Genomic DNA, 23,499 nt, shown 5'->3' on the forward strand with positions numbered 1-23,499 from the left:
TAAATCTTTTGTATCCGTACATCTTAGTATGTGTACAGATGTCTATACACATTATTATGTGTACAAATGTATGTACACATTATTAACTTTACATATGCAATTTGTATAAAAACATTGCAGTACAAGCATATGTACAGACATTTGAAACTCTAAAAATTAAACAAACTTCATATGTACACTTAATAATGTATACAAACATTTGTACACTTAATAATATGTACAAACATTTGTACACTTAATAATATGTACAAACATTTGTACACATAATAGTGTGTACAAACATCTGTACATTTAAAAAAGTATATAGATACAAAGATGTATATAATATATTAAAAAAATATTAAACAAAATTTATATCCAATTATAAAGAAAAAAAATATAAAATTTTTTTGTATCTAAGAAGTTTTCTAAAAAAATATTATATTAATAATTATTTAAAAAAATAAAAAAAAGAGAGAAAAATGAGTAATGGCATGAAATATAATTAAATAGAATTTTAAATAGCAGAAATTAGCTATAGAAATAGCTGAACAGTGATTTAGGTGGATTTTTCTAATTGTACGTAGTGAATGTATGAATTTTCAAATTAAGTTTAAAAAATGTATGTTTTTGCATATTATCTCTAAAAAGAAGCAGCCACCAACGAAAAGCAATGGTTGGCAAAAACGACATAAGGTTAGTAGCTTCTTTAAACAAGGGTCCGAAATAAGTAGTATTTTGTGAACAAGTTTAAGTTCGATTTGGATCCGACTCCCGTGGGTGTCGCTGTCCCACTGTCACGTGTTATAAAATCAAAATTTAACATTTATAATATCAAAATTTACCAGAAAGATACATATAAAGTATATTATATCCCATTGCATAATATTTTCTTTTTGTATTGTTGCTTTGGTATTCTATACCTTCATTTTATCAATAGTATATGCGAATTGATATGCCAACAAGAACATATCGCCAATCATGTCATAGTAATAAATACATTTCGCCAATCCCAAATTTATATAACCGCACCATTTTATTATATTGAAGAGTAAACCAATCACATTTTCATATTCTCAATATACTGCCCCAACCCACTATAACTCATGTTGGGTTTTGGGATAAAAATGGTTTTGGAACTATGTCTTGAAAATCATGTCAGCTATCTAAATTGAGTTGATAGATTATATGAACTCACGTATATAGCTGAGCTAGGCTAGTTCTCAATGAGATATGAATTATCTTGTGAGCAAAGGAGTCATCTCTACAAGACTAAAGCGGTAATGTTTTTGCATCTCATAACTTGTCGAATGTAAAAGTCTTCTGATTTTTTTTTTTTTTTTGACCTAATAGTATATGTAGGACACATTCACGCTATTAAAAGGAAACAAAGAAGAGAAATCTAATTATTATTCAGAATATTTAATCACACATTCACGCTTCTACCAAAATACTAATATTAATTTATTTATATGTTTGATACGAAATAACAGTCAATTTTTTTTTTTTTTTTGTGTGCACCAACAGGTAATTATTTTTGATAAAAGCTGATACGAATACATTAATATGAGTCATGTGGTGTGTACTCTTTTCAGAGTTTATTTTGTCTTTTCTTTTTGTATGTACATATTAGATGACTAGTAGAGGAGTGATAATTAAGTGAAAGTAAAATGAAATCTACAAATTTAATGAGGGGGAATATACCATATTAAAATATTAATAATAAATATAAATATATTATCCTTGGAAATGTGTGAAAGTGAAACCTCCTACTTTTCAGTAAATAGGGTAAAGCGATAAAACCTCCAAAATAATTAGAGAAATCAAACTAATGTAATAATGCGGTTAAGAGAATCCAAACAAAATAATTTATTTTTTCCCTTAAAAGATAAATTCGAGTTCTGAGAAGGCAGAGAAGTTGATTACTTCTTCCATTTTTCTTTCGTGTTTTACATTTTCATAGAGACGAGACTAACCAATTTCTTCATCTTCTTCTTCTTCTTCTTCTCTCTCGAATCGATCTTTCGTTTCCCGCTCTTACATAATTTTTTTCTTTTGTTCAATCTTCATTCTTGTTTGCATGTCCAGAGAAATTAGACGGGAAAAAAGGGGAAGTGAGTACGAAAATATTTCCTGATTTTTTTTTTGGTTTTTTTCTTTACGAAGAGGAGAAACCAAAAAAAAAATGATAGAAAATTTTTGGACTTGGTTCTGTGAGAATCATCACCAGACATCATCAAACTGCAGTCTTCGACTTCTGCAGATATGTTTCGGTGTCACACTCTCAGCCCTAACTCTCTGTATTTCCTTGTTTCTCAAGGAATCACCCAAACATAATTATAGATTCCATTTTCTACGAATCGTGTCTCCTTTTTTCAACGTCATCATCGGATCTCTTGATTTCATTTTAGCGATTTGGGTTTTACGAGAGAATCACGATAAGCCCTTAATCTTCTGGCTGGTGGTTCTGATTCAAGGGTTTACATGGTTGTTAATCAACCTAGTCGTTTGCGTCAGAGGAACAAAGATTCGAAAGTCTTCATTGAGGTTGTTATCTATTTTCTCCTTCTTCTATGCTTTGGTCTCGAGTTGTTTGGCTGTGAACAATGCTCTTTCTGGAGAGGAAGTGTCGATTAGGACGATTCTTGATGTTTTATTACTCCCTGGTTCAGTTTTATTACTCTTGAGTGCTTACAAAGGCTATAGATTTGAAGAGTGTGGTGAGAGTAGTTTGTATGAGCCTCTTAGTGTTGGTGATCATTCAAATGGTTACAATGAAAAATCCGATTTTGATCACCGGGTCAGCCAGTTTGCTAAAGCTGGGTTGTTTAGTAAGTTATCATTCTGGTGGTTGAATTCTCTGATAAAGAGAGGCAATGTGAAGGACTTGGAGGAAGAAGATATACCCGAGCTTCGCAATGACGAGCGTGCTGAGACGTGTTATTCCTTGTTTGAGGAGAATCTCAATGAGCAGAAGAGAAGATTAGGGAGTTCTTGTCGTCGGCCTTCGATCTTGAAAGTGACTGTTAGTTGTGTCTCGAAAGAGCTTTTGATCTCTGGTTGCTTTGCTTTTATGAAGATCGTTGCTGTTTCAGCGGGTCCTTTGCTTCTAAATGCTTTCATTTTGGTTGCTGAAGGCAATGCAAGCTTTAGGTATGAAGGGCTTGTCTTGGCTGTGTTGCTGTTCTTCTCAAAGATGATAGAGTCTTTGTCACAGAGACAATGGTACTTCAGATGTAGGCTTGTTGGTTTACGAGTGAGGTCTCTACTAACTGCAGCTATAAACAAGAAACAGCTGAGATTGAATAACTCTTCAAGACTGATCCATTCGGGAAGCGAGATTATGAACTACGCAACTGTTGATGCTTACAGAATTGGGGAGTTTCCATATTGGTTTCACCAGCTTTGGACAACAAGCTTTCAGCTACTAATCGCGCTTGGGATTCTCTTTCACTCTGTGGGAGTTGCTACGTTTTCAGCCCTAGCTGTTATAATACTTACTGTTCTATGCAATGCTCCCATCGCCAAACTTCAGAACAAGTTCCAAAGCGAACTCATGACCTCTCAGGATGAGCGGCTCAAGGCCTGCAATGAGTCTCTTGTCAACATGAAGGTCTTAAAGCTCTACGCTTGGGAGTCACATTTCAAGAAGGTTATTGAGAAGCTAAGGAACACAGAGTTGAAATCTTTGAAGGCGGTTCAGATGAGAAAGGCTTACAATGCGGTTCTGTTCTGGTCATCACCGGTCTTTGTCTCTGCTGCAACTTTTGCAACTTGCTATTTCCTAAACATTCCACTGAGAGCAAGTAACGTTTTCACTTTTGTGGCAACGCTGCGTCTGGTACAAGATCCAGTAAGAATGATCCCTGATGTTATCGGAGTGACTATTCAGGCTAAAGTTGCCTTCAGTCGCATTGCAACATTTCTAGAAGCTCCTGAGCTTCAAGGTGGGGAGACTCGGAGAAAGCAGAAATCAGAAGGTGAGCAGAACGCTATTGTTATTAAATCTGCGAGCTTTTCCTGGGAGGAGAAAGGTTCAACAAAACCAAACTTGAGAAATGTGAGTCTTGAGGTTAAGTTTGGGGAGAAAGTGGCTGTTTGTGGTGAAGTTGGCTCAGGCAAGTCAACACTTTTAGCTGCTATTCTTGGTGAAACTCCATGTGTCTCAGGAACGGTAAGCCAATTGTTCCATCTCTCCTCTTAGCTTTGGATTTTAACAAATTTATATATTTGAAAACTATGTTTCTGATCTTGATTTGAATCATCCAAACAGATTGATTTTTATGGTACCATCGCCTATGTTTCACAAACAGCCTGGATCCAAACAGGGACAATAAGAGATAACATCCTCTTTGGAGGCGTCTTGGATGAACAACGTTACCGTTAGACAATTCAAAAGTCTAGCCTAGACAAAGATCTTGAGCTCTTACCTGATGGAGACCAGACTGAGATTGGTGAAAGAGGTGTAAATTTAAGTGGAGGACAGAAACAGAGGATTCAACTCGCTCGTGCACTTTACCAAGATGCAGATATATATCTTCTTGATGATCCATTCAGTGCCGTTGATGCACACACTGCTTCGAGTTTGTTCCAAGTAATTATTTACTATATAGAATCTTCTCATTGTCATTTTCTTGGAAACACTTAAGCTAAATGAGCGTGATTTTTCAGGAATATGTTATGGACGCTCTCGCGGGAAAAGCTGTGTTATTGGTTACACATCAAGTTGATTTCTTGCCTGCTTTTGATTCTGTCTTGGTAACTTGATCTTGAAATCAGAATTGATTCGTTGGTTGTTGTTATGTTTCATAAGCCTTATTGTACTTCTTTCTTTCTCTAGTTAATGTCAGATGGAGAAATCATTGAAGCCGATACATACCAAGAACTCCTAGCTAGAAGCGGAGACTTTCAAGATCTAGTGAACGCTCACAGAGAAACAGCTGGTTCCGAAAGAGTGTTGACAGTAGACAGCCCTAGCAAACCGGTGAAGGAAATCAACAGAGTTCTTTCTTCTCAATCCAAGGTCTTGAAACCGAGTCGTTTGATCAAACAGGAAGAGCGAGAGAAGGGAGACACGGGGTTGAGACCGTACATACAGTACATGAATCAGAACAAAGGTTACATATTCTTCTTCATCGCGAGCTTATCTCAGGTCACATTTGCAGTCGGACAGATTCTTCAGAACTCTTGGATGGCTGCAAACGTAGATAACCCCCAAGTTAGCACTTTGAAGTTGATCTTGGTCTACTTGTTGATTGGGTTGTGCTCAGTTCTCTGCTTGATGGTTAGATCTATCTGTGTCGTGATTATGTGCATGAAGTCATCAGCTTCTTTGTTTTCTCAGCTTCTTAACTCTCTTTTTAGAGCTCCTATGTCATTTTATGACTCTACACCTCTTGGAAGGATTCTTAGCAGGGTAAATGCTAATGAACTTGATGAATAATTCTGTTTATTGTCTGGTAGATTCAACTTCGTTAACTGTAATTTCTTGGGATTTGCAGGTCTCATCTGACTTGAGCATTGTAGATCTTGACGTGCCTTTCGGTCTGATCTTTGTGGTTGCATCTACAGTAAACACAGGTTGTAGTCTTGGAGTGTTAGCTATTGTTACTTGGCAAGTCTTGTTCGTGTCTGTTCCCATGGTTTATCTAGCATTTCGTTTACAGGTCAGATTCTTTTTCTTGAACTACTCTTAATAGATCTTGTATGTTTCTTGAAAACAAACCAACAGGATTTTTTGTTTTTCTTTTCGTTCGATCGGTTTACAGAAGTACTACTTCCAAACAGCGAAAGAGTTGATGCGGATCAATGGCACGACAAGATCTTATGTGGCGAATCATTTAGCAGAATCAGTAGCAGGAGCAATAACAATAAGGGCATTTGATGAAGAAGAGAGGTTTTTCAAGAAAAGTCTCACACTCATCGATACAAATGCTAGTCCTTTCTTTCACAGCTTTGCAGCTAATGAATGGCTGATCCAGCGGCTTGAAACCGTCAGCGCTATTGTTCTTGCTTCCACTGCTTTCTGCATGGTGTTGCTTCCTACAGGAACATTTAGCTCTGGTGAGTCATCATCACTGAAAATAGAAGTTCCTTGAGATGTGATTCACTGATGGTGTTTATTTCTTGTGGCAGGGTTCATCGGTATGGCGCTATCTTACGGTTTGTCATTGAATATGGGACTTGTTTACTCCGTACAGAACCAGTGCTACTTAGCTAACTGGATCATTTCGGTTGAGAGGCTTAAGCAGTACACAAATTTAACACCTGAGGCTCCTGAAGTAATAGAAGAGACTCGACCACCGGTTAATTGGCCGGTCACAGGCCAAGTCGAAATCTCTGATTTGCAGGTAAGTTTGATTAACACACAGTTTCACTACCTGGTCGAGAAAATGAGAGTTTGCTAATCTTATAATGTTCATATATACAGATAAGATACAGACGAGAATCACCATTGGTATTAAAAGGAATCAGCTGCACATTTGAAGGAGGGCACAAGATTGGAATTGTTGGTCGTACTGGTAGCGGAAAGACAACTCTGATCAGTGCTCTGTTCAGACTTGTTGAACCTGTTGGAGGAAAGATCGTTGTCGACGGTATTGACATCTCCAGAATCGGAGTTCATGATCTGAGATCAAGATTTGGGATTATACCTCAAGATCCAACTCTGTTCAATGGAACAGTGAGATTTAATATGGATCCTTTGTGTCAGCATTCAGATGCTGAGATTTGGGAGGTATGTCTAACTTAATAAACAATTTTAAAAACTATGGATCTTATGAAGAACTTGCCCCAAAAAAGAAGACCATTTTTCAAATGCAGGTTCTTGGAAAGTGTCAACTAAGAGAGGTGGTTCAAGAAAAAGAAAACGGCTTAGATTCATTAGGTAACAAATCTGAGTTTCATTTAAAGAGACAGTTGTTCTGTTTAGGTAGATGTTTTGTGCGGCTCAAAGTTGGGTTATTGTTTTGATAGTTGTGGAAGATGGATCAAACTGGAGCATGGGACAGAGACAGTTGTTCTGTTTGGGGAGAGCAGTATTGAGAAGAAGCAGAGTATTAGTCCTCGACGAAGCCACAGCATCAATAGATAATGCAACAGATTTGATACTTCAGAAAACAATCCGGCATGAATTTGCAGATTGTACCGTCATTACAGTTGCTCACCGTATCCCTACCGTTATGGATTGTACAATGGTTCTCTCCATAAGCGACGGTAAGTGTTGGTTGTATTTGCATCATCTTAATTTCTTTCTCAGAATCTGTTTGATAAGATATTTGATGGGTTTTGATTGAATTCTAGGGCGAATTGTGGAGTATGATGAACCAATGAAGTTGATGAAGGATGAAAACTCTTTGTTTGGGAAGCTTGTGAAAGAGTATTGGTCTCACTACAACTCGGCTGACTCACGCTAAAGTATGGAGAATGTAATAGGCGATCTTAGAAAAAAAAAAAACTGTAATTGTTTCATATATTCTTGAATAAAAATATGATAACACAATAATTTATACATCAAAAGCTACGATAAAGAAGGGCCTCTTCGTTTCTTTCTTGCAAAAACAGTAATGCTCTCACATCTGTCACAAGACTCACAACATGATTATATACATGTCCCAATCAAGAGAGAGAGGATGACATATTAATTCAATTCATAGTACAACAACAAATGTACTCTGGCTAAGACTGTAGAAGAACCAAAAATCACAGAGATCAAGAGACAAATGCTCCTCAATCATAAAAATATTGGCTCCCAAGATTGCATCATTAGATACCTGGAGGGATGTTAGAAATAACTGGAACAGCTCTTTTGATCTGAACTGGGATAGAAGTCTTCTTTAACCCGATTTGTTTTGTTTCTTGACAAGCATAAAAAAACTCATGCATCATCAATTAGTAGAGCATTTGAGGGTGTGAAGTTACTTAGCTGAGTTTTTCACTGGGTCTGCGACATAATTTCTATACACGAGTCTTCTCAGGTTCTGTAGTGTGGTTCTCTGAGTGACCAGGCCGTTTGCTTGTGTCAGCTGATTCCTCTGTGGTCTCGACAATATCCATACTCGCCGTTCTACTCCTTCTGTTCCTTCGCTCCTGCAAAAAAACATACTAGTTTATTGATATATGTACAAAACACATAAATATTGCTGTAGAACTGAACCATCACTTGTTACAGTATGACAAAGTTGAATATTTCCATAGAATTCGTCTAAAAGCGGTGAACTAAGTATACATACCTCACGAAAAGGGTGCTCATCGGATTCAAGCATCCGCACAACCTGGCTCATTTTAGGTCGTTTCTCTGCTTCGGGATCCACACATCTCAGGGCAACAAGAAGTGCACGTTTCAGAGCACGTGTAGCGGGTTTGGGCTCAATTCTTGGATCAGCAACTTCTTCAGCTCTTCTTGTTCCAACCATCATCTTTAGCCATTCAACCAGATTCACCTGCCAACAAGAAAGCATGTTTCAACACCAAATTAACATATTCATAACTCCTGGATACATTGACAACGCAGACATATTAGCTTACCTCATTAGCTGGACGTTCATAGTCAACTGGATCTCTTCCAGTTATAGTTTCTAGAAGTAGGACACCAAAGCTATAAATGTCGCTCTTCTCATTCAATAGACCTGTATTGGCATATTCGGGTGCTACATAGCTGAAGCAGATACACATGAGGTTTAATAGATGAAAAATAAACCCATCATCGATAAAGAGGGTACATATTTCAGACTTACCCAAAGGTTCCCATGACTCTAGTTGTAATGTGACTCTCACCCGAGTCTAAGAGCTTAGCTAACCCAAAATCGGAAAGCTTTGCACTGAAGTCATCATCAATCAGGATATTGCTTGCTTTAATGTCTCTGTGGACTACTTTTGGTTCTATTGCTTCATGCAAATAGGCTAGCCTGTGAATTGTAGTGCAGAGCATGTCAATTCATATCAATAAGTTATAATTTAAACTTCAAGTAAGAGGCCCAACAACAGTCGACAGTTTAAGCAACTTACGCTTGTGCAGTACCGACAAGAATCTTCATGCGGGCCTCCCAAGTGAGAGTACTATCTTTCCCCAAGGCTCCATGTAACCATTGTTCTAAGTTACCACTATTCACATACTCATAAACAAGCATCCTGCAATACGTCCAAATAAAAATTGGTTCAAGGGCGTAGTTCTACTCAGTACTCAGAGCATTAACGGTTATTCATTTGGCTGTAATTAATGATTAGTAGCATATTCAGGCTGATAAGAAGCAAGCAAGACTCACCTATTAACACCCTCTATGCAATATCCTAGAAGCCTTACAAGGTTCTTGTGCCGTACATGACCAATAGCCTCAACTTCAACCCGGAACTCCTTCTCAGCCTGTCCCCTAGAGACAAAATTCTGAAACGATTACTAAACAAGTAAAAAGGAATCCAATACAGGGTTCACAAAGCTTTAACAACCCCAAACAAAAACTTACAGATTGTTGAGAAGCTTCTTTACAGCAACATCATTACCGTTAATGAGTCTACCCTTATAAACTACTCCATAACCACCCTCACCGATTACATTTTCAGGAGAAAAACGGTTGGTGGCTAGCTGAAGATCCCGAAGAGTAAACCAGTGTCCCCAACCAAGATGAGATATCTCTGGCAAACCAACCAAAGGAGATGCTGTTACAAGTCCACCCTGCGAAAGGGAAGCTTGTCTCCAAGCGTTTCCAAAGCTTCCTTCTTCACCGGAGTGAGAACTACAAGCTCTTTCATGATGATGCACAGAGCTACATTGACTTATACTATCATTATCACTAGACTTGGTTCTTCCCAAGTAAGACATCATCTTTCCCGAGTTTCTGTCACTAGATTTGTCAGCAGTTGTGAAACCCAAATCTTCATTATGATTTTGAAACCCACCAACTCTATCATCAACCCTGATATCTTTGGCCACGTGTGGTATTTGACTGAAAGGTAACAGCTTGTGAGATGATCTCCGTGATTTTCGTCGGAATGCAATCCATAGAGAGAGGATACAGAGAACCAAAACTACAAATGTGCAAACTACCAAACAAATCAATACCCACAGTTTCATACCCGTCAAACCTAAAAACGAGACTTTCTTAGACATTCCAGCACTCAAAGAACTCTCAGAAGACATATCTTTGGTTTCCTCTGTATATACGGTCACAATTTGTCTTCCCCTTTGCTCACAACTTCACAATTCCCACCTAGTAAACAAGAAAACAATCAACTTTTAAAAACCTATTCATACATACATCAAGAGGACTAAGAAGAAGACATCTCTGACTTTCACAAATCTTACAAGCAAAAAGGAAGAGTTTTTTTTCCTTCTTCTTCTAAAAAAAAAAAAAAAGGATTCTTGGACAAATGAAAGAATCTAAAAATTGGTAAGTAAAGCTGCCGACTCAGAAGTTTACATTAACCAGTTCGACCAAAAAAAGCTGACACAACATAGTAGAAGAAGAAGAAACAGGATTCAAAAAAAGCACGCGCAATTTCAGCAATAAATTGCGGCATATCAACAAACAAGTTATGTGCATTAACTTTCCCAACATTTGTCACCAAAACAAAACTTGAAGACAATAAACAAAAAAAAAAAAAGGGAAACCTCATTGGAAAGGAATCACTTACGATTGAAGCAAGAGACATTATCACAGAAGAATCATATAAATGCTACCGGGAAAAGAAAAAAAAAAGCAGTTCTTTTTTTTTGTGAGTTGAGTTCCATGAATGTTACCTTAGAATGTTGGCGACTAAAGTTCTTGCCTTTTCGATTTATTATCTATCTTCGGCACAAAGGTTTCCGCTTTGCTTTGATTTTGAAGCAAACCAAAGAGAAAGTGAAATAAAGAAGACAAGGCAATTAGCATATATGCTGCTTAATTAATGATTGAAAATTGCAATTGAAGTTTCTCTCCAGCCCACCAAATAAAACCCCAGAAAGAAAGGAGAAGAACTCGGTTTTAGGTAAATTCCAACAAGGAATCAGAAGAAAGATTGAAACTTTTTACTCTCAACTATTGAATAATGTATGTAAGGAGGATTCAAGAGAGAGAGTTAGGGTTTGTAGATTTTAGGATTTTAGTAGTGGAGCTGCAAGGGTTAAAAGAGGGAAGAAAAAAAAAGTTGGGTGAGATTTGTTGGTGAGAGAGTGAGAGAGAGAGAGTGTGTGTGTTCTAAAGCTGGAAAGAAAGCTTTGATTTGCAATTTGAGGAAAACAATATCAAGAAAGAGAAGAGAGAGAGAGAGCAGTGAGAGAGAGCAGTGAAGGGAAAGCAAAGATGGTGAACTTTGGCAACTGTGTCATTTATAGCTGGATCATCATATAAATAATAATTACAACAACTATTTTTCTATTGCCAAAAAAAAAAAAAATTATTTAGAAGGTTGAAAAGAAATTAAAATTGTAGAAAAAAACTGAAGTGGATAGAGAGATCAGCTAGGGAAAGTACAAAAGAGAGAATTCTTAGATGCAGGCTTTGTAAATTTTGGTCTTATCTTCTCATTTGCTCAGTTCAATAAACTTCTTGTTTGACTTCAATATAGAAACTAATTTGATCTTAAAAAAACAAGAAAATACTCTTTATTGGAGTCTAATAAGTTTCTAATATTGTAATAAAGATATTTTCTCGATTTTAAGTTTGATTTTTTTTACTTAGGAGGGCTCAGTTAAAAAAAAAATTAACTCACACTTAGAGCACATTGTCTGCTTTATGATTTTTTTTTTGTTTGTTTTTTTTTTATAGAATTGCTTTTCAATGGATCCCCTTTTTCCTGGCTAAGTGTAGCATTATTTTTATTATTTTGTTTTTATCTCTTTATACAATACAATCTTTTATCACATGCAAGACAAAGCCAAAGAATAAAGAAATTGAAGTTTCATCATATATGCCTCGGACATTAAATTGGTGTGTCGAGCAATAATAACTAGAAGAAGAAGATGTATTAATTACTATTATAATCATATCCATAAACAAGTCAAAACGAATCATGAAATTTTCATGGTGATGTGCATTCAAGAATTTAGGGTCTAATTAAAATATTTTTTTCATCGACTTTTCCCGCAATTATTGTAATATTAAATCAACAACCAAAAGAAATCAATTGAGCTATAATTAAAGAGCATATGTCAAAATCATCGTGATAACAACACATGAGTGTGATGAGTGTGTGAGGTGTCCAACCCCAACGAAACTACTATCATCCCTATAAGTATAACTCAACTTAATATAGACAAACTACTCAACTACTATAAACGACACCGTTCTATGAAAAAAAGGATATTGCTTAAGCCACAAGAAACCAGGAAACAGAGAATATTCATGGTTACTTGTGCGACGAAGTTGCTTTGTCTTTCCGACCAGCAAGGATCATGGAGATCTGAAGGCCTCTGCTAAACGCTTGATTGAAAAGCAGACGAGCTTGGAACTCGGAAACGATAGGGAACCAAGACAGAACAGCGATTGGTGCAAAGATTACAAGTCCCATTATCTTTTCATATGCTCTTCCTAACTCTTTCACCGAGTCCCAAATCCCTAAGGCTTTGATTGGCGACCTCAGTACTTGCCCAATCTGAAAAATAAATATAAAAACCAATCGTTGTTTAAAGAACATGATGCAAGTGTGGATAGTATGATTCTGAAGGGGGGGTTTGATGGCTATTATTTACCAGAAGAATCGCCCACCCGGTTGGAAGAAAAGCAAGAATGGAAGCAAAGAGATCGGTGAGTTTGAGTTGGCACACTACAAATAATATAGTCATGACTGACAAGAAGCCGAGGAAGAGAAGTGCTTTCAGAATCCTGAACATTAGCTGAAAATCCGTACCAAATCTTCGTCTGCCCATAGATACCATCTGACATTCAGAAAGGATCAAACTCAAGTGAGTAAAGGTTATATGAGCGATTCATGATCATATGTGTAAAGAATGAAGGATTTGTGAAACCTTTAGAACAAGTAATGATGTGAGCAAGACCACCCAAGAGAGCCCATAAACCTACAAAGAGGAAGTAAGAAAGAGATTTGAGGTTATAGGATCACAGACCCATAATCTGACATTAAAAACCGAAAGTTGCAAGAAAAGTGATGAACATTTTTACCAAAAAGCTCTTGCTGTTCTGAGAGATATTGAGCTGGTAAACAATTCCGTATTGATATATGAAAAAGCGGAGAGCAAGTGCGATTTCCATAACTCTCCCTCTAATATTTGTATGTTTGAGGTGTTCTTGCTCTAAATTCCACCACGATTCCCAACTCTTTTCAACCGGGATGCCTATACCACCACGATCTCCAAGCCACCGTTTCCAATCAGTCCAATCGTCAACCGTCTTTTGCCACTCAAAACCTGAAGGGTTAAATATAAACGGTGCGAACAACCACGAGCCAACCATGAACCACATCGAGACTGTGATATACAGATAAAGGCTTGAACTCCGGTATGAACTCCCATAGACTTGATAAACAGATAGCAATGCAAGCAGCTCTAATCCCTTCACAAAGTGACTTCTCGAGTATAACCTGTAGTTTTCCGCAAATTTCGCATGGAAAACAACAAATCCACGCCCTGTCGGTCTATATTTGGAACCACCATGTAAAATTGTTCTCCCGTAATAATGTGATTTTGTCCCAAGCTGGAATGTAAAGAATACAGAGGCTAGCTGCAGCTGCATTATAAAAAAGTCGACAATAGCAGTGCGAAATCCGTGTTCCAAGCCAATTTCCATTACCATCGGTAGCACCATCAAGAAACCTAGCTGAAATATGGACTGAGTAGCCAGAGCCTGCTCAAGAGCCGCAAGTTGATTTGGCGTTGCGAGTCGCATAATCTCTTTCTCCAATCCACTCATAACCATGTACATACGTCCATACAGGAATGCATATACAGTAAGCACTGTGAGCTGAAAAAAGCACAAGTCATAACCTTTAGCCATGTTGATCACTTAAGTAGAAAGTGGGATGCATAAAGTATAACATATATATACCAATATCAATTAAACTCATAAAAAGAAAATAAGCAAACTTGAGATAAAAAAAATGGAGCATACCATGCTACTAAAATAGAATCCAATGGTCGTAAAATAGAATGAGAGCATCCTGTAAAAGTCAAACCGATGCCCCAAACGGTAAACATCACGGCTTAACGTTTGTTCCCCGTTACCATTTGCTACTTTAGCTTCAAAAATTGAGATTGGGTTCAATCCCACATCCCGTCCCTTTCCAACTTGGATATACTCGTGATGTGTAACATATCCCCCACGGAGAGTTGAATTGAAGCCTATATACATTGACAAACAAATTAACAGCTGCTTTAGTTTTGCTTCGAACGAACTATCAACGCAGAATTATTAACATGTAGAGAACAAAGAAGCCATTACCTCCGAATATATCCTCACTCAAATTTATTACTTTGGAAGCTTTGCTCACACCGCCCCTTGTTATGTGAAAGATTCTGTCAAATATGTCAGGATGGCCATAATGGAAACGGACCCTGCACCCATAAAGAAGAAACGAGTTAAACAAGCAAGTCAAGAAGGATACAACTAAGTAAATCAAGAGTTAGTAGATGAAAAAGTTTAAGTTGTGAAGAAAAATACCTCAGAGGGTTTGCCAAAATTCTTTGGCCAATGGTCACAAAACTACTCTCCTGATTGGACATGAACCAAGCCAATGACGAAACACTATACCAAGAGAGGGAAAAAAGTAAGAATATGCCAATACTTAGTTGCTAGTCAATCTTATTTCTAAAGCAGAAATAAAATTATAATACTTCTTTCATTTGAAATGTTTATAAACTGATATCTTGCAAGGTGGGTGTACCTTCCAGTAAATATATGTTCTCGGAGACCCAAAATCGTTGGCTTACGTCTGCCAACACGCTCCTTATTGAATTCCTCCAACACATTTCTTAGTTTGAAAGCTTCTTCAAAGTAATTGTCCTGCACGGAGACTAACCATGAGGACGTGACATTCGATTTATGGTTGTGACTTATGAGAATGAAGAAAAATACATACTTGATTCATATCTATAGTTTGTAGTGCTTCACCACGTGTAAATATGATAGCATGATTTTGATTTTCAGGTTTTCCTTCACCTATCTCAGCTGGAGGACCAGGAAGCTTGATGCGGTAAATTTCCTAATAATGAAAGACCATTCACGTTACGAATGATGAAATGTATAGAAATCTAATCTGCATAATGGAAAACAACACTGATAAAAAAAGCGGAGAATCAAATTTATTAGGAATTGAGGTACAATCTAAGCATAGTTTGATCAGTAAAATCATTATAGAGTACATGCATCCCCTCTAGTAAAGTCAACCAAATTGCCGGGAAATCCTTGTACCTCATCAAACTTGTCGCCTCCTTTTAGGAGTACAGAGTAAAAGACCTTTGGAGATTTTGCATCTGCTGTCTCCTCCCTCTCATCTACATAAGCAACCCGTAATGATGGATACCTATAAAAAATGACAACGTTAGACAAATATATCATGATATTTCATCAAAATCTATCTAAATTTAACTTACTTCAGCATGAGCTGCAGAATATTCGTGTAGCAACTACGGTTGTGGGTGTCACTGGACTTTTTCTGATTTCCGTAGACCTGACAAGAAACAACATAAGTGAACTTCAGATCTGCAAGAGCTTTGGCACGTTCCAGGAAAGCCTTCTGATTATCATCATTGGATGCCATGGCCCGAAAGACACTAAACTCGGCTGCAAGAAGTAGAGATAGTAAACTAAGAATCTCAGGTTTTGGTTCCAAAAGCATTGAAAGAAGCATTCAAGTTACTGGCTCAAAAATTACAAACCTTGTTCCCCTGCAACTTCCTGGTAGCATTGAAGCTCCAGTGCCTGCCTATAGTACATCATACCCCTAACTGGCAGACATAATCAGCGAAACACAGATGAATATGCATAAAGACAAGGTAATATCCATGAACAATTATGATTTTCACTGTAATCATTTTTACCTGTTCTGGCTAGCGTCTGACCTCTGTAGGATACCCACTCTCGAAGGAACTCTGACTTGTCTTTCTCAGTAAGCTTAGGATTATTTACGCGATCCAAGAAATTGGTCCACTCATCTAGTTCACGTAAAGATCAACTCAGCAAACTTGAATGTATGTATAAGAAAATACCGCTGGTCCTGATAAGAATCAAGAACGTACCAGGATAAATCTTTTGTAGGTAGAACAGTATGGAGATCCCATCTTCATTTTCTTTGTTAAGGTCCTCCTCTGAATATAGAACATCTTCTTTGTAATAAGGAGTTAAAACACTGAACATGAATAAAAGGGGTATAACTCAGATACAAAAAGGTTGACTATAAACATAAACTGGTAAATAAAAGATATTGTAAACAAATCACAAGGACTTCATCAGGTGACTAATATCCAGTACGTAGTCAAGGGTAAAACCACTAAACCCATCAAATAAAGACAAAAGGATTGGTACTTCACCTGAAAGATAGCATATCTCGTATTTTTGGAGCATTAGGCATATTCATGAACAGAGAATTAGCAAAGAAAGTAATACGGCGGCGGGCGTCCAAGTTTTGAGGAACATTTATTGCAGATTCTTTGACCGACAAGAGCAAATGAAGCCGAATAACCTACAAACAAGAGTCAGACGTCAAGCAAGATGAATTACACACAAAATTATTCGCATGAAGAGTTACCTTTTCCCGCCAGCATCTATCCCGTACGAGGTGAATGTTAATTTTCTCAAACCTCTGTTCCTTTTTTTCATTTTTGATGTCAGGAGACTGAACACGAGCCCTTTCAAGAATTCTACAACAAGAATACATGAGAGGAAGTCAGACACTACTTCTGATGACATATGTTTTTAGGAATATAAGGCATCTCCTATCTGCTGAAGGGATCTGCTATACTTACTCATGCCCATTAACCAAGAGATCTTGAGTGATTATTTCGATAACATCCTGGAAGACATTAATTAACTGAGACTTGTATGTACCCTGGTCTTCATAGTCACTTAACTGTTTACATTAAGAACGTAAGCACACAAAAAAGGTTTTAAACATTAGTTCCTGTATAAGGCCTTATGTACTTTATGAGTTGACTACATATTTTGATATTACCAATATACTTAGAAACTTCTCCAGCTTATCATTAAGGAGCGGCAATCCACTCATCCGGAATTCATATATGAATCTCTGTTGTTGTATGCTCATGTCCACTTCTAAGAACACCTGATTCATGACCCTAATTCAAAGAGAAAAAATAAATGGTTTATGAAACAGGGCTCAAAATGCATAATATGATAGGTATATTTTACCAGTGAAAAAAAGAGCATGAAGCTGGTATACCTTCTATCTGCTTCATCTTCCAGTAGAGCATAAATTATTTTCTTCAGTGTCTCATAACTCTCAATAACAGCAAAATTCATGTAGCTATCGCTTTTAATCTTTCTAAACAGTTCAGCATCCTCTTTTCCCTTGAAATCTTTTGCCATTTTCACAGCGATAGGAATCTACATTGTTTAAAAACATTAAGTTACTGTCAACAAATTTGGTGAGTTCAAATTTCTAAGAACTGGCATATATGGCTGGAAGGGAGTTTGAAAAATATGAACCGTGCTGATTAAAACAATCACATATGCGTATTCAGCCTGGTTCAGTAAGGGAATGAGATAATCCAGTGATAGAACTTTTTAGACCTTGATGGAAATTACGCATTTTGACCAATGAATCATTATTTGCTTCTAGAATGGAAAGAAGTCCTCCAAAAACACCAACAATTTATTACCTTACTGGCAAGCAAGAAAGGTGGCCACTGGATTAAAGACACATCACCCGAAGAAGATGGTACAAGCAGCAAATCCCTATCTCTGAGTTACATCACAGATAAAACGTCACTAGACATATATGCTTTGCTAAAATGAACAACAGGATAACAATGACAAGAGTGTTTTCTAAAATAAGAGAGTCCTCCTACCTGTCACTGATCTTATCCTCGCTTCTCATAGAGTAAATGAACTCGTTCCACACCTGGGAGAAATTTTTGATGTTGTTCTGGTTCACAAAGTCATCCTGTATTCCACAGTGAGAATCAATCAATGACAAAACAGGGGAAGTGAAAAGTGTGATCCATTATTCTTCTACAATTATCAAAGTACTTATTTATAAATCTGAGATATTTGAGTACACTGAACTATAAAAAAACACAGTACCGCATGTTTTCCATCTTCTGATGGCATGAGGGTTTGGCTGAAGGCGATTGGTATTGACTCAAACCTAGACCGCAACATCCCAAGAGTCCGTATCTATGAAAACCCAAACGTGTCAAGAAGTAACAATCACTATATCCAAAAAAAGTTACATTTGAAGTTCCATAAAGGGTAATCCCATCTACTAGGTTTCACAGTAAACAACAGTGTTTATTCTTTTGGTATTTGAGGGTACAAAATCACTTACTTCTCCCAAATGACTGAAGGCCCCATGTATACCTCCAAACAAAGTAGAAAAAATGGCATACCATATTTGAGTATCCATGAGGTAAACCTATTCACAATATAACACACGCAAATATGTAACCTATAATATAACAAAATCTGTTTTCTTCTTGGGAGCTCTTTGATTTCTACTTACCAGTACAATTGGAGCCCATATAGCAATAACCACTCCAATATTGTTATTTGCTATATAAAATAATAAATTAGAAAAGGCAAGTGTAACCAAATGTGATTGCAAACAAAAAAGGATGGTAACTTGAAAATTTACCGTGGGGGAAAAATTCATGCCACTGGTACTTTTTAATGTGAAAATTCATGATCATCTTTGTTGGCGTAATAAGGGGTAGTATCTGTTTGCAAGATAAAATAATAGTCATCAATGCTTAGTAAAACCACAGTAGGAAGACTCCATTTCAGAAGAGACTATGTATCTAGATAGCCTACATTGGAGTAACTCTAAGTGAGTTAAAGAAAGTAAGATAAAGGCAAAAAACCAGACCTCCACATAATAGTTGAAAGCAAGCTTGCTGATCAGTAGCATAATCCAGAAGGAGGTATACCTGACCATTTTAAGTTGGGCAATATGAGAACAGGCTAGTATATAAGAGTTCAAAAGAAATACCCATGAAGTTAGATAATGGTGGAAAATGTGGTAATTACTCACTTGAAGAGAGAGAACATGTCCTCATGCATACCTCTTCCAACATATAGTTTTGGCTACAAGATGGAAAAGCATAAAAAACAAAGATCACAAAAAGAAAAAGAAAAAAAAAAGTGAATATCAGTATACTTAAGAACGACAAGTAAAGTTTAATACTTGCCTGAGCCCACCACATTATAACCTTGATAATTCGCATGTCTGAACACTCCATGACTCTCCGAAATGGTGGAACGAGGAAAAACACAGCTGCCAGTATGTTTGGTATTACATAAAATGAAACAGCGTACGTATAAAAAGACTGATCCTTCCAGTCCCCAGTCCAAGTGCTAAAGAACTTTACAAGTCCAGTTGGGCGTTGGACAGACTTCGAGTAAGCAATTGGAAGTAGCACTGCCCACATAGCTGCTACCGCGAACTTCAGCAGGTACCGCAATATCTGGGAGAACTTGAAATTCTTCCAGGCATTGAAATTAAGGATAATATCCAGTGCAGCTATATAAAGAATCATGAGGGAAAAAGAGGAAACGGAACACCATTACAATTAGATATTGAATAAGAAAAACTTGTCAATTAATAAACAAGAAATTACAAAGGAATCACAACCTTGTAAAAGAGTCAGATACGCCGAAGTAATAAAAATAGTTAACACCGTTTTGAATACATCTTTGTCAAAGATATCGCCTAGGGACCCAGAACCATGCCATCCAACTATTACCATAGCCTACAAATGATAAGAATAAGTCTGATTATATAACTTATTTAATTTTCAGAACTAACACAATCCATTTAAAACACTAAATTTACCTGAAAAGCCATGACAAGAAATATCCACATTCGATCAAAGTCTCTGAAGAGGTGCCAGAATGTACGGACTTCAACAAAGTTGGTCTTAGGCTTGCTTTTCCCGTAAGTGACTTGATTCAGCCTCTGCAATACTTAGACCTACACGATCATGTTTCTGAACAGGACGGCTTACAGAGAGATCAATCTGTTCATCTATCATACTTTGGGATTTTTTTACGCTAACTTGATATGAACTACAACTTAAGGAACACCTTGAAGGACTGTGATCAACAACTACAAAGTCTTGTACCTTACTAAATTTAACCAAGATTACAGCTACAGAAGCCAATTAAATATACCTCGTTCTGTGGGGTTATCTCGTCAGAGTTTAGGAAAAAGTCTGCTTTAAGGTCAAGAGGCCATCGTATCTTGAAGCATTTCCTAGACCTTTAAATAAAAAAAGATGGCGGCAGTCAGAAACTAGATCAAGTAGGCATGTGTCAATAATATAGTGAAGACAGTCACCAAAAGTATTCATTCAAATCATCATAATTTCTCCATTGTGAATGGCTTGCTGTGCCCCCCTTGTTCCTTCTGGCTTCCTTCAAGGTAAGTACAATCATTTTCAGTCAAAATACAGTGTACACTGTACAGTTGTTGATAAGAAAATACAACATTAATGACCTTGATATACTTACCTTGCGTATGACCTGATAGATTGGAGTTATAACATTTCTCAAAAACGATTCTTCATCAATAACTTCTTCTGTTTCATATGTCTCACCACTTACAGCTTCAACATTGCTAAACAGAATTCCATAGACGTCATTTGCCATCTTAAGAATAACAAAAAAACACAGACAAGAAAAGAATTTCAGACTACTCAGATTTCAGAACCTGAAGAAAGTTATGGAAAGTATGCACATTTAATTCTAGAACTGAGAGAACTTACATTATGGAAAATATAGCAGATACATTCGGGCATAAATCTAACATTTGAGGCTTCACCCCATATTAAAAGGTACAGGGAAATATAGATAAGCTGCAGCTGCTGTTCATCACAAACGTCCGGAAACCTTTGAAGAATCAAGATGAAGCATCCAACATCAGATATGTGACCCCAAAGAAAAGAAGATAATGCAAAAATAAAAATATTGGTACTTATCACATAATCTCGATCAAAATATAACATACCTGAGATTAGACTTACAGTGCAAATATTTACACCATGAGCAATAACTTTTAAAAGTTTTGTCCATCAACTCAGTGACTGTGCTAGGTTTCAACTGCAAGAAACTTACAGCATTACTAACGATAAGGGGTAACAAGAAGATGTGTAGGAGAAATATCGAGAGCTTTCATACAACAATGCCCACCTCATCATATTCTTCATCATTTCTCTTTCGAATATCAGCATTAGCAAGAAGCAGTATTATGTGCTCCCTCTGATTAGCCACGTTCCCTCTCTTTAATCACCAAATGAAGTGAAACAACAATGAATATACAGCGCTTTGCATAAGAAAGAAGGTGCAGAAAAGAATTGCAAGAAAAACTAAGTAAATATTGCCTAACCATATGAAGATTTGCTGAAAGAAACTTAACCATGCGACACTCAACGTCAGACTTGATTCATGTGATTACTCAGAGTTGACATGATTATCTCTTGTATTTAATTTTGGACACTGTAAAAGCTAGTGGTATGCTTCTCAATATACCAGTCTACAGAATAGTGTTAGTAAGTAACTAAGTATGATACAAAATTTACTTGTTTTAGAAGGGTCACAAAAACGCAAACACTACATGAGCCTAGCAAATCATGATAACCACAATAGGAGTTACCTGAAAATAAAAGTAGATAAAGACAGATTACCTGAAAGCCGAACTCAGAAGCAAGCCATTCAAGTATGTCATTAAGTTTGGTTCTAGCCTTGCGCATTTCACTGGGAGCATTAGATGGCAAGTGAACTCTTCGTCGAGGAAGATTGCGCACATTACGAACAGCACTGAATGCAGCCTTGACCTATTTTGCCACAGCACATAACATGACACGAAAAATAGCAAGTGTAAATATTTCTCTAGCATATTAACTTAGAAATCCTGAAATAAAACGCACCTCAGGAAGTTCCACAATTGCAGGTTTAGTTCCAACAGCATATAAAGGAAGAATATTGTAGTGCTCATATCTATCCCTTTTCCTTTCAACTTCTTCAGCATATCTACGGGTCTATAATAACAAAAGAAGGAAACAGGAATCAAATCAAATCAAATCAAATCAAACTACTATTACAGGAATTGAAATACTCATATCAATCGAACCTCGTAATCCACTTTTGGAGAAGGTACAACAGTCTTCAGTACATCATACAACACCGAGGCAATTTGGTAAAGCCTAGCCATCTCCTCCCTTGAGCCAAAAAAAACAAAACAAAAGATCGAAACATAAAGAGTACCGCTTATTGAATTTTTGCCAGAAGGATGTAGGAAAGAGGCCTCACGGTTTTCTTGAAGTTTCTCCTTCTTTGATATATTTCTCATAGAAGTTCTGGTAATATGCCTGAATTTCTCTAGGATCGTTCTTGGCCAGCTGAGGCTTTGTTTCCTCTTCTTCCTAAAAAAATAGAATACATGAGCACAAATGGAAGGATCAAGTAGAAGGGGAAATCTTGTTTACCACTTAAGATTACACCAAGCAAGTGTATACCTTCTCCAGTCTATGTAACAGATAGGTCTTGAACTGACGAACACCTCGTCCACTAGATGTAGCATCCATCCTATGAGCCTTCTCAAAAGCATGAAACCGGCCTGATGCAGTAAAAAACCATACTCAGTTATGTTAAGAACTCTGCATCTATCTTTATAATAGAAACATTATAAAGCAAACAGAGACTTAATTCTCTGTAAGCAAATAAGAATTAAAAAAAGACTTACAGAGATAAGCAACTCGGGGATTATCCTTTTCGATTTCATTAGCAACACGAAGAATGGGAGCAATAGAAGCAAGAGAGGAAGGAACAAGCTCGCTATCCATAGCGCTAGCATCTTCATTGGGTCTATCAATCATCATAGTAGTGGCACGAGACGGAGCTCTCCGTGAAAGAGAACGCGGCAACTCCGCAGTTCCACTCGAACTAGCTTCCATAGCCGCCGTGAATCGAAACTACAACAATTACTACCACCGTCTCCTCCTCCTCCAATAATAATTGATGCTTCGTCTTCGTCTTCGTGAAATCAAAGTAATTGATTATCATATTTGATCTCCTGCCTTTATATACCCACCACACAACACACACTTTCTAGGAAAGCAAAAAAAGAGAGATTGATAAAAGAAGGCGAAAAAGGGTTTCTTTCCTTCGAGAGATTGGTTTATTCTATATTTATATATCTATCTGCTTTTGCTCCTTCCTCCGTCTAAGCTTTTTTCATCTTTCTTTTTTTTCTTTCTCTCGCTTTTTGCTTTTTTCTCTCTCTCTCTCTCTCTCTCTCTCTTAGTCTTTTGCTTAGCGAGGAAGGTGACAGTGGAAGACGAAAACACACAACACAAATATCCCAAAAAGTTCACAAACGGCTCTTTTAAGGATTTTCTAATTTCTTCTTCTTTTTTTC

At 37.1% G+C, this 23,499-nt stretch overlaps 4 protein-coding genes across 4 annotated transcripts; 2 read left to right on the top strand and 2 right to left on the bottom strand.

The window, feature by feature from the left end:
* The first annotated feature begins 1,890 nt into the window (after positions 1-1,890).
* LOC147925041 (ABC transporter C family member 10-like) lies at positions 1,891-4,390 on the top strand. Its single transcript, XM_087490716.1, has 2 exons — positions 1,891-4,153; positions 4,253-4,390. The coding sequence occupies exons 1-2, from the start codon at positions 2,165-2,167 to the stop codon at positions 4,364-4,366; spliced, it is 2,103 nt and encodes a 700-aa protein (XP_087346842.1). The 5' UTR covers positions 1,891-2,164; the 3' UTR covers positions 4,367-4,390.
* Positions 4,391-4,440: 50 nt separating this feature from the next.
* LOC104749430 (ABC transporter C family member 10-like) lies at positions 4,441-7,539 on the top strand. Its single transcript, XM_087490717.1, has 10 exons — positions 4,441-4,573; positions 4,651-4,737; positions 4,820-5,395; positions 5,481-5,645; positions 5,748-6,042; positions 6,115-6,329; positions 6,410-6,715; positions 6,802-6,865; positions 6,955-7,194; positions 7,282-7,539. The coding sequence occupies exons 2-10, from the start codon at positions 4,660-4,662 to the stop codon at positions 7,392-7,394; spliced, it is 2,052 nt and encodes a 683-aa protein (XP_087346843.1). The 5' UTR covers positions 4,441-4,573; positions 4,651-4,659; the 3' UTR covers positions 7,395-7,539.
* On the bottom strand, positions 7,427-11,510 carry LOC104749429 (putative receptor-like protein kinase At2g42960). The gene is made up of 8 exons (XM_010471061.3): positions 10,715-11,510; positions 9,441-10,184; positions 9,243-9,347; positions 8,986-9,108; positions 8,715-8,885; positions 8,506-8,635; positions 8,211-8,420; positions 7,427-8,067 (listed from the first exon to the last, which is right to left on the bottom strand). The coding sequence occupies exons 2-8, from the start codon at positions 10,112-10,114 to the stop codon at positions 7,936-7,938; spliced, it is 1,545 nt and encodes a 514-aa protein (XP_010469363.1). The 5' UTR covers positions 10,115-10,184; positions 10,715-11,510; the 3' UTR covers positions 7,427-7,935.
* A 563-nt stretch (positions 11,511-12,073) lies between these two features.
* On the bottom strand, positions 12,074-23,435 carry LOC104753266 (putative callose synthase 6). The gene is made up of 42 exons (XM_087492395.1): positions 22,825-23,435; positions 22,598-22,698; positions 22,392-22,504; positions 22,213-22,300; positions 22,010-22,120; positions 21,767-21,916; positions 21,273-21,362; positions 21,091-21,182; positions 20,849-20,972; positions 20,595-20,732; positions 20,422-20,498; positions 20,256-20,343; positions 19,918-20,040; positions 19,717-19,834; positions 19,274-19,605; positions 19,117-19,169; positions 18,952-19,012; positions 18,721-18,802; positions 18,589-18,638; positions 18,415-18,501; positions 18,171-18,263; positions 17,936-18,030; positions 17,747-17,828; positions 17,308-17,471; positions 17,080-17,203; positions 16,874-16,977; positions 16,657-16,768; positions 16,439-16,590; positions 16,148-16,257; positions 15,950-16,063; positions 15,788-15,856; positions 15,503-15,692; positions 15,321-15,432; positions 14,989-15,111; positions 14,794-14,912; positions 14,571-14,654; positions 14,352-14,464; positions 14,022-14,251; positions 13,077-13,874; positions 12,923-12,973; positions 12,647-12,832; positions 12,074-12,549 (listed from the first exon to the last, which is right to left on the bottom strand). Exons 1-42 carry the CDS (start codon positions 23,033-23,035, stop codon positions 12,304-12,306), a joined length of 5,760 nt encoding a protein of 1,919 aa, XP_087348521.1. The 5' UTR covers positions 23,036-23,435; the 3' UTR covers positions 12,074-12,303.
* Positions 23,436-23,499: the final 64 nt, after the last annotated feature.

The sequence above is a fragment of the Camelina sativa genome, chromosome 16 (assembly GCF_030686135.1).
Source record: "Camelina sativa cultivar CO46 ecotype springtype chromosome 16, ASM3068613v1".
Lineage (NCBI taxonomy): Eukaryota > Viridiplantae > Streptophyta > Magnoliopsida > Brassicales > Brassicaceae > Camelina > Camelina sativa.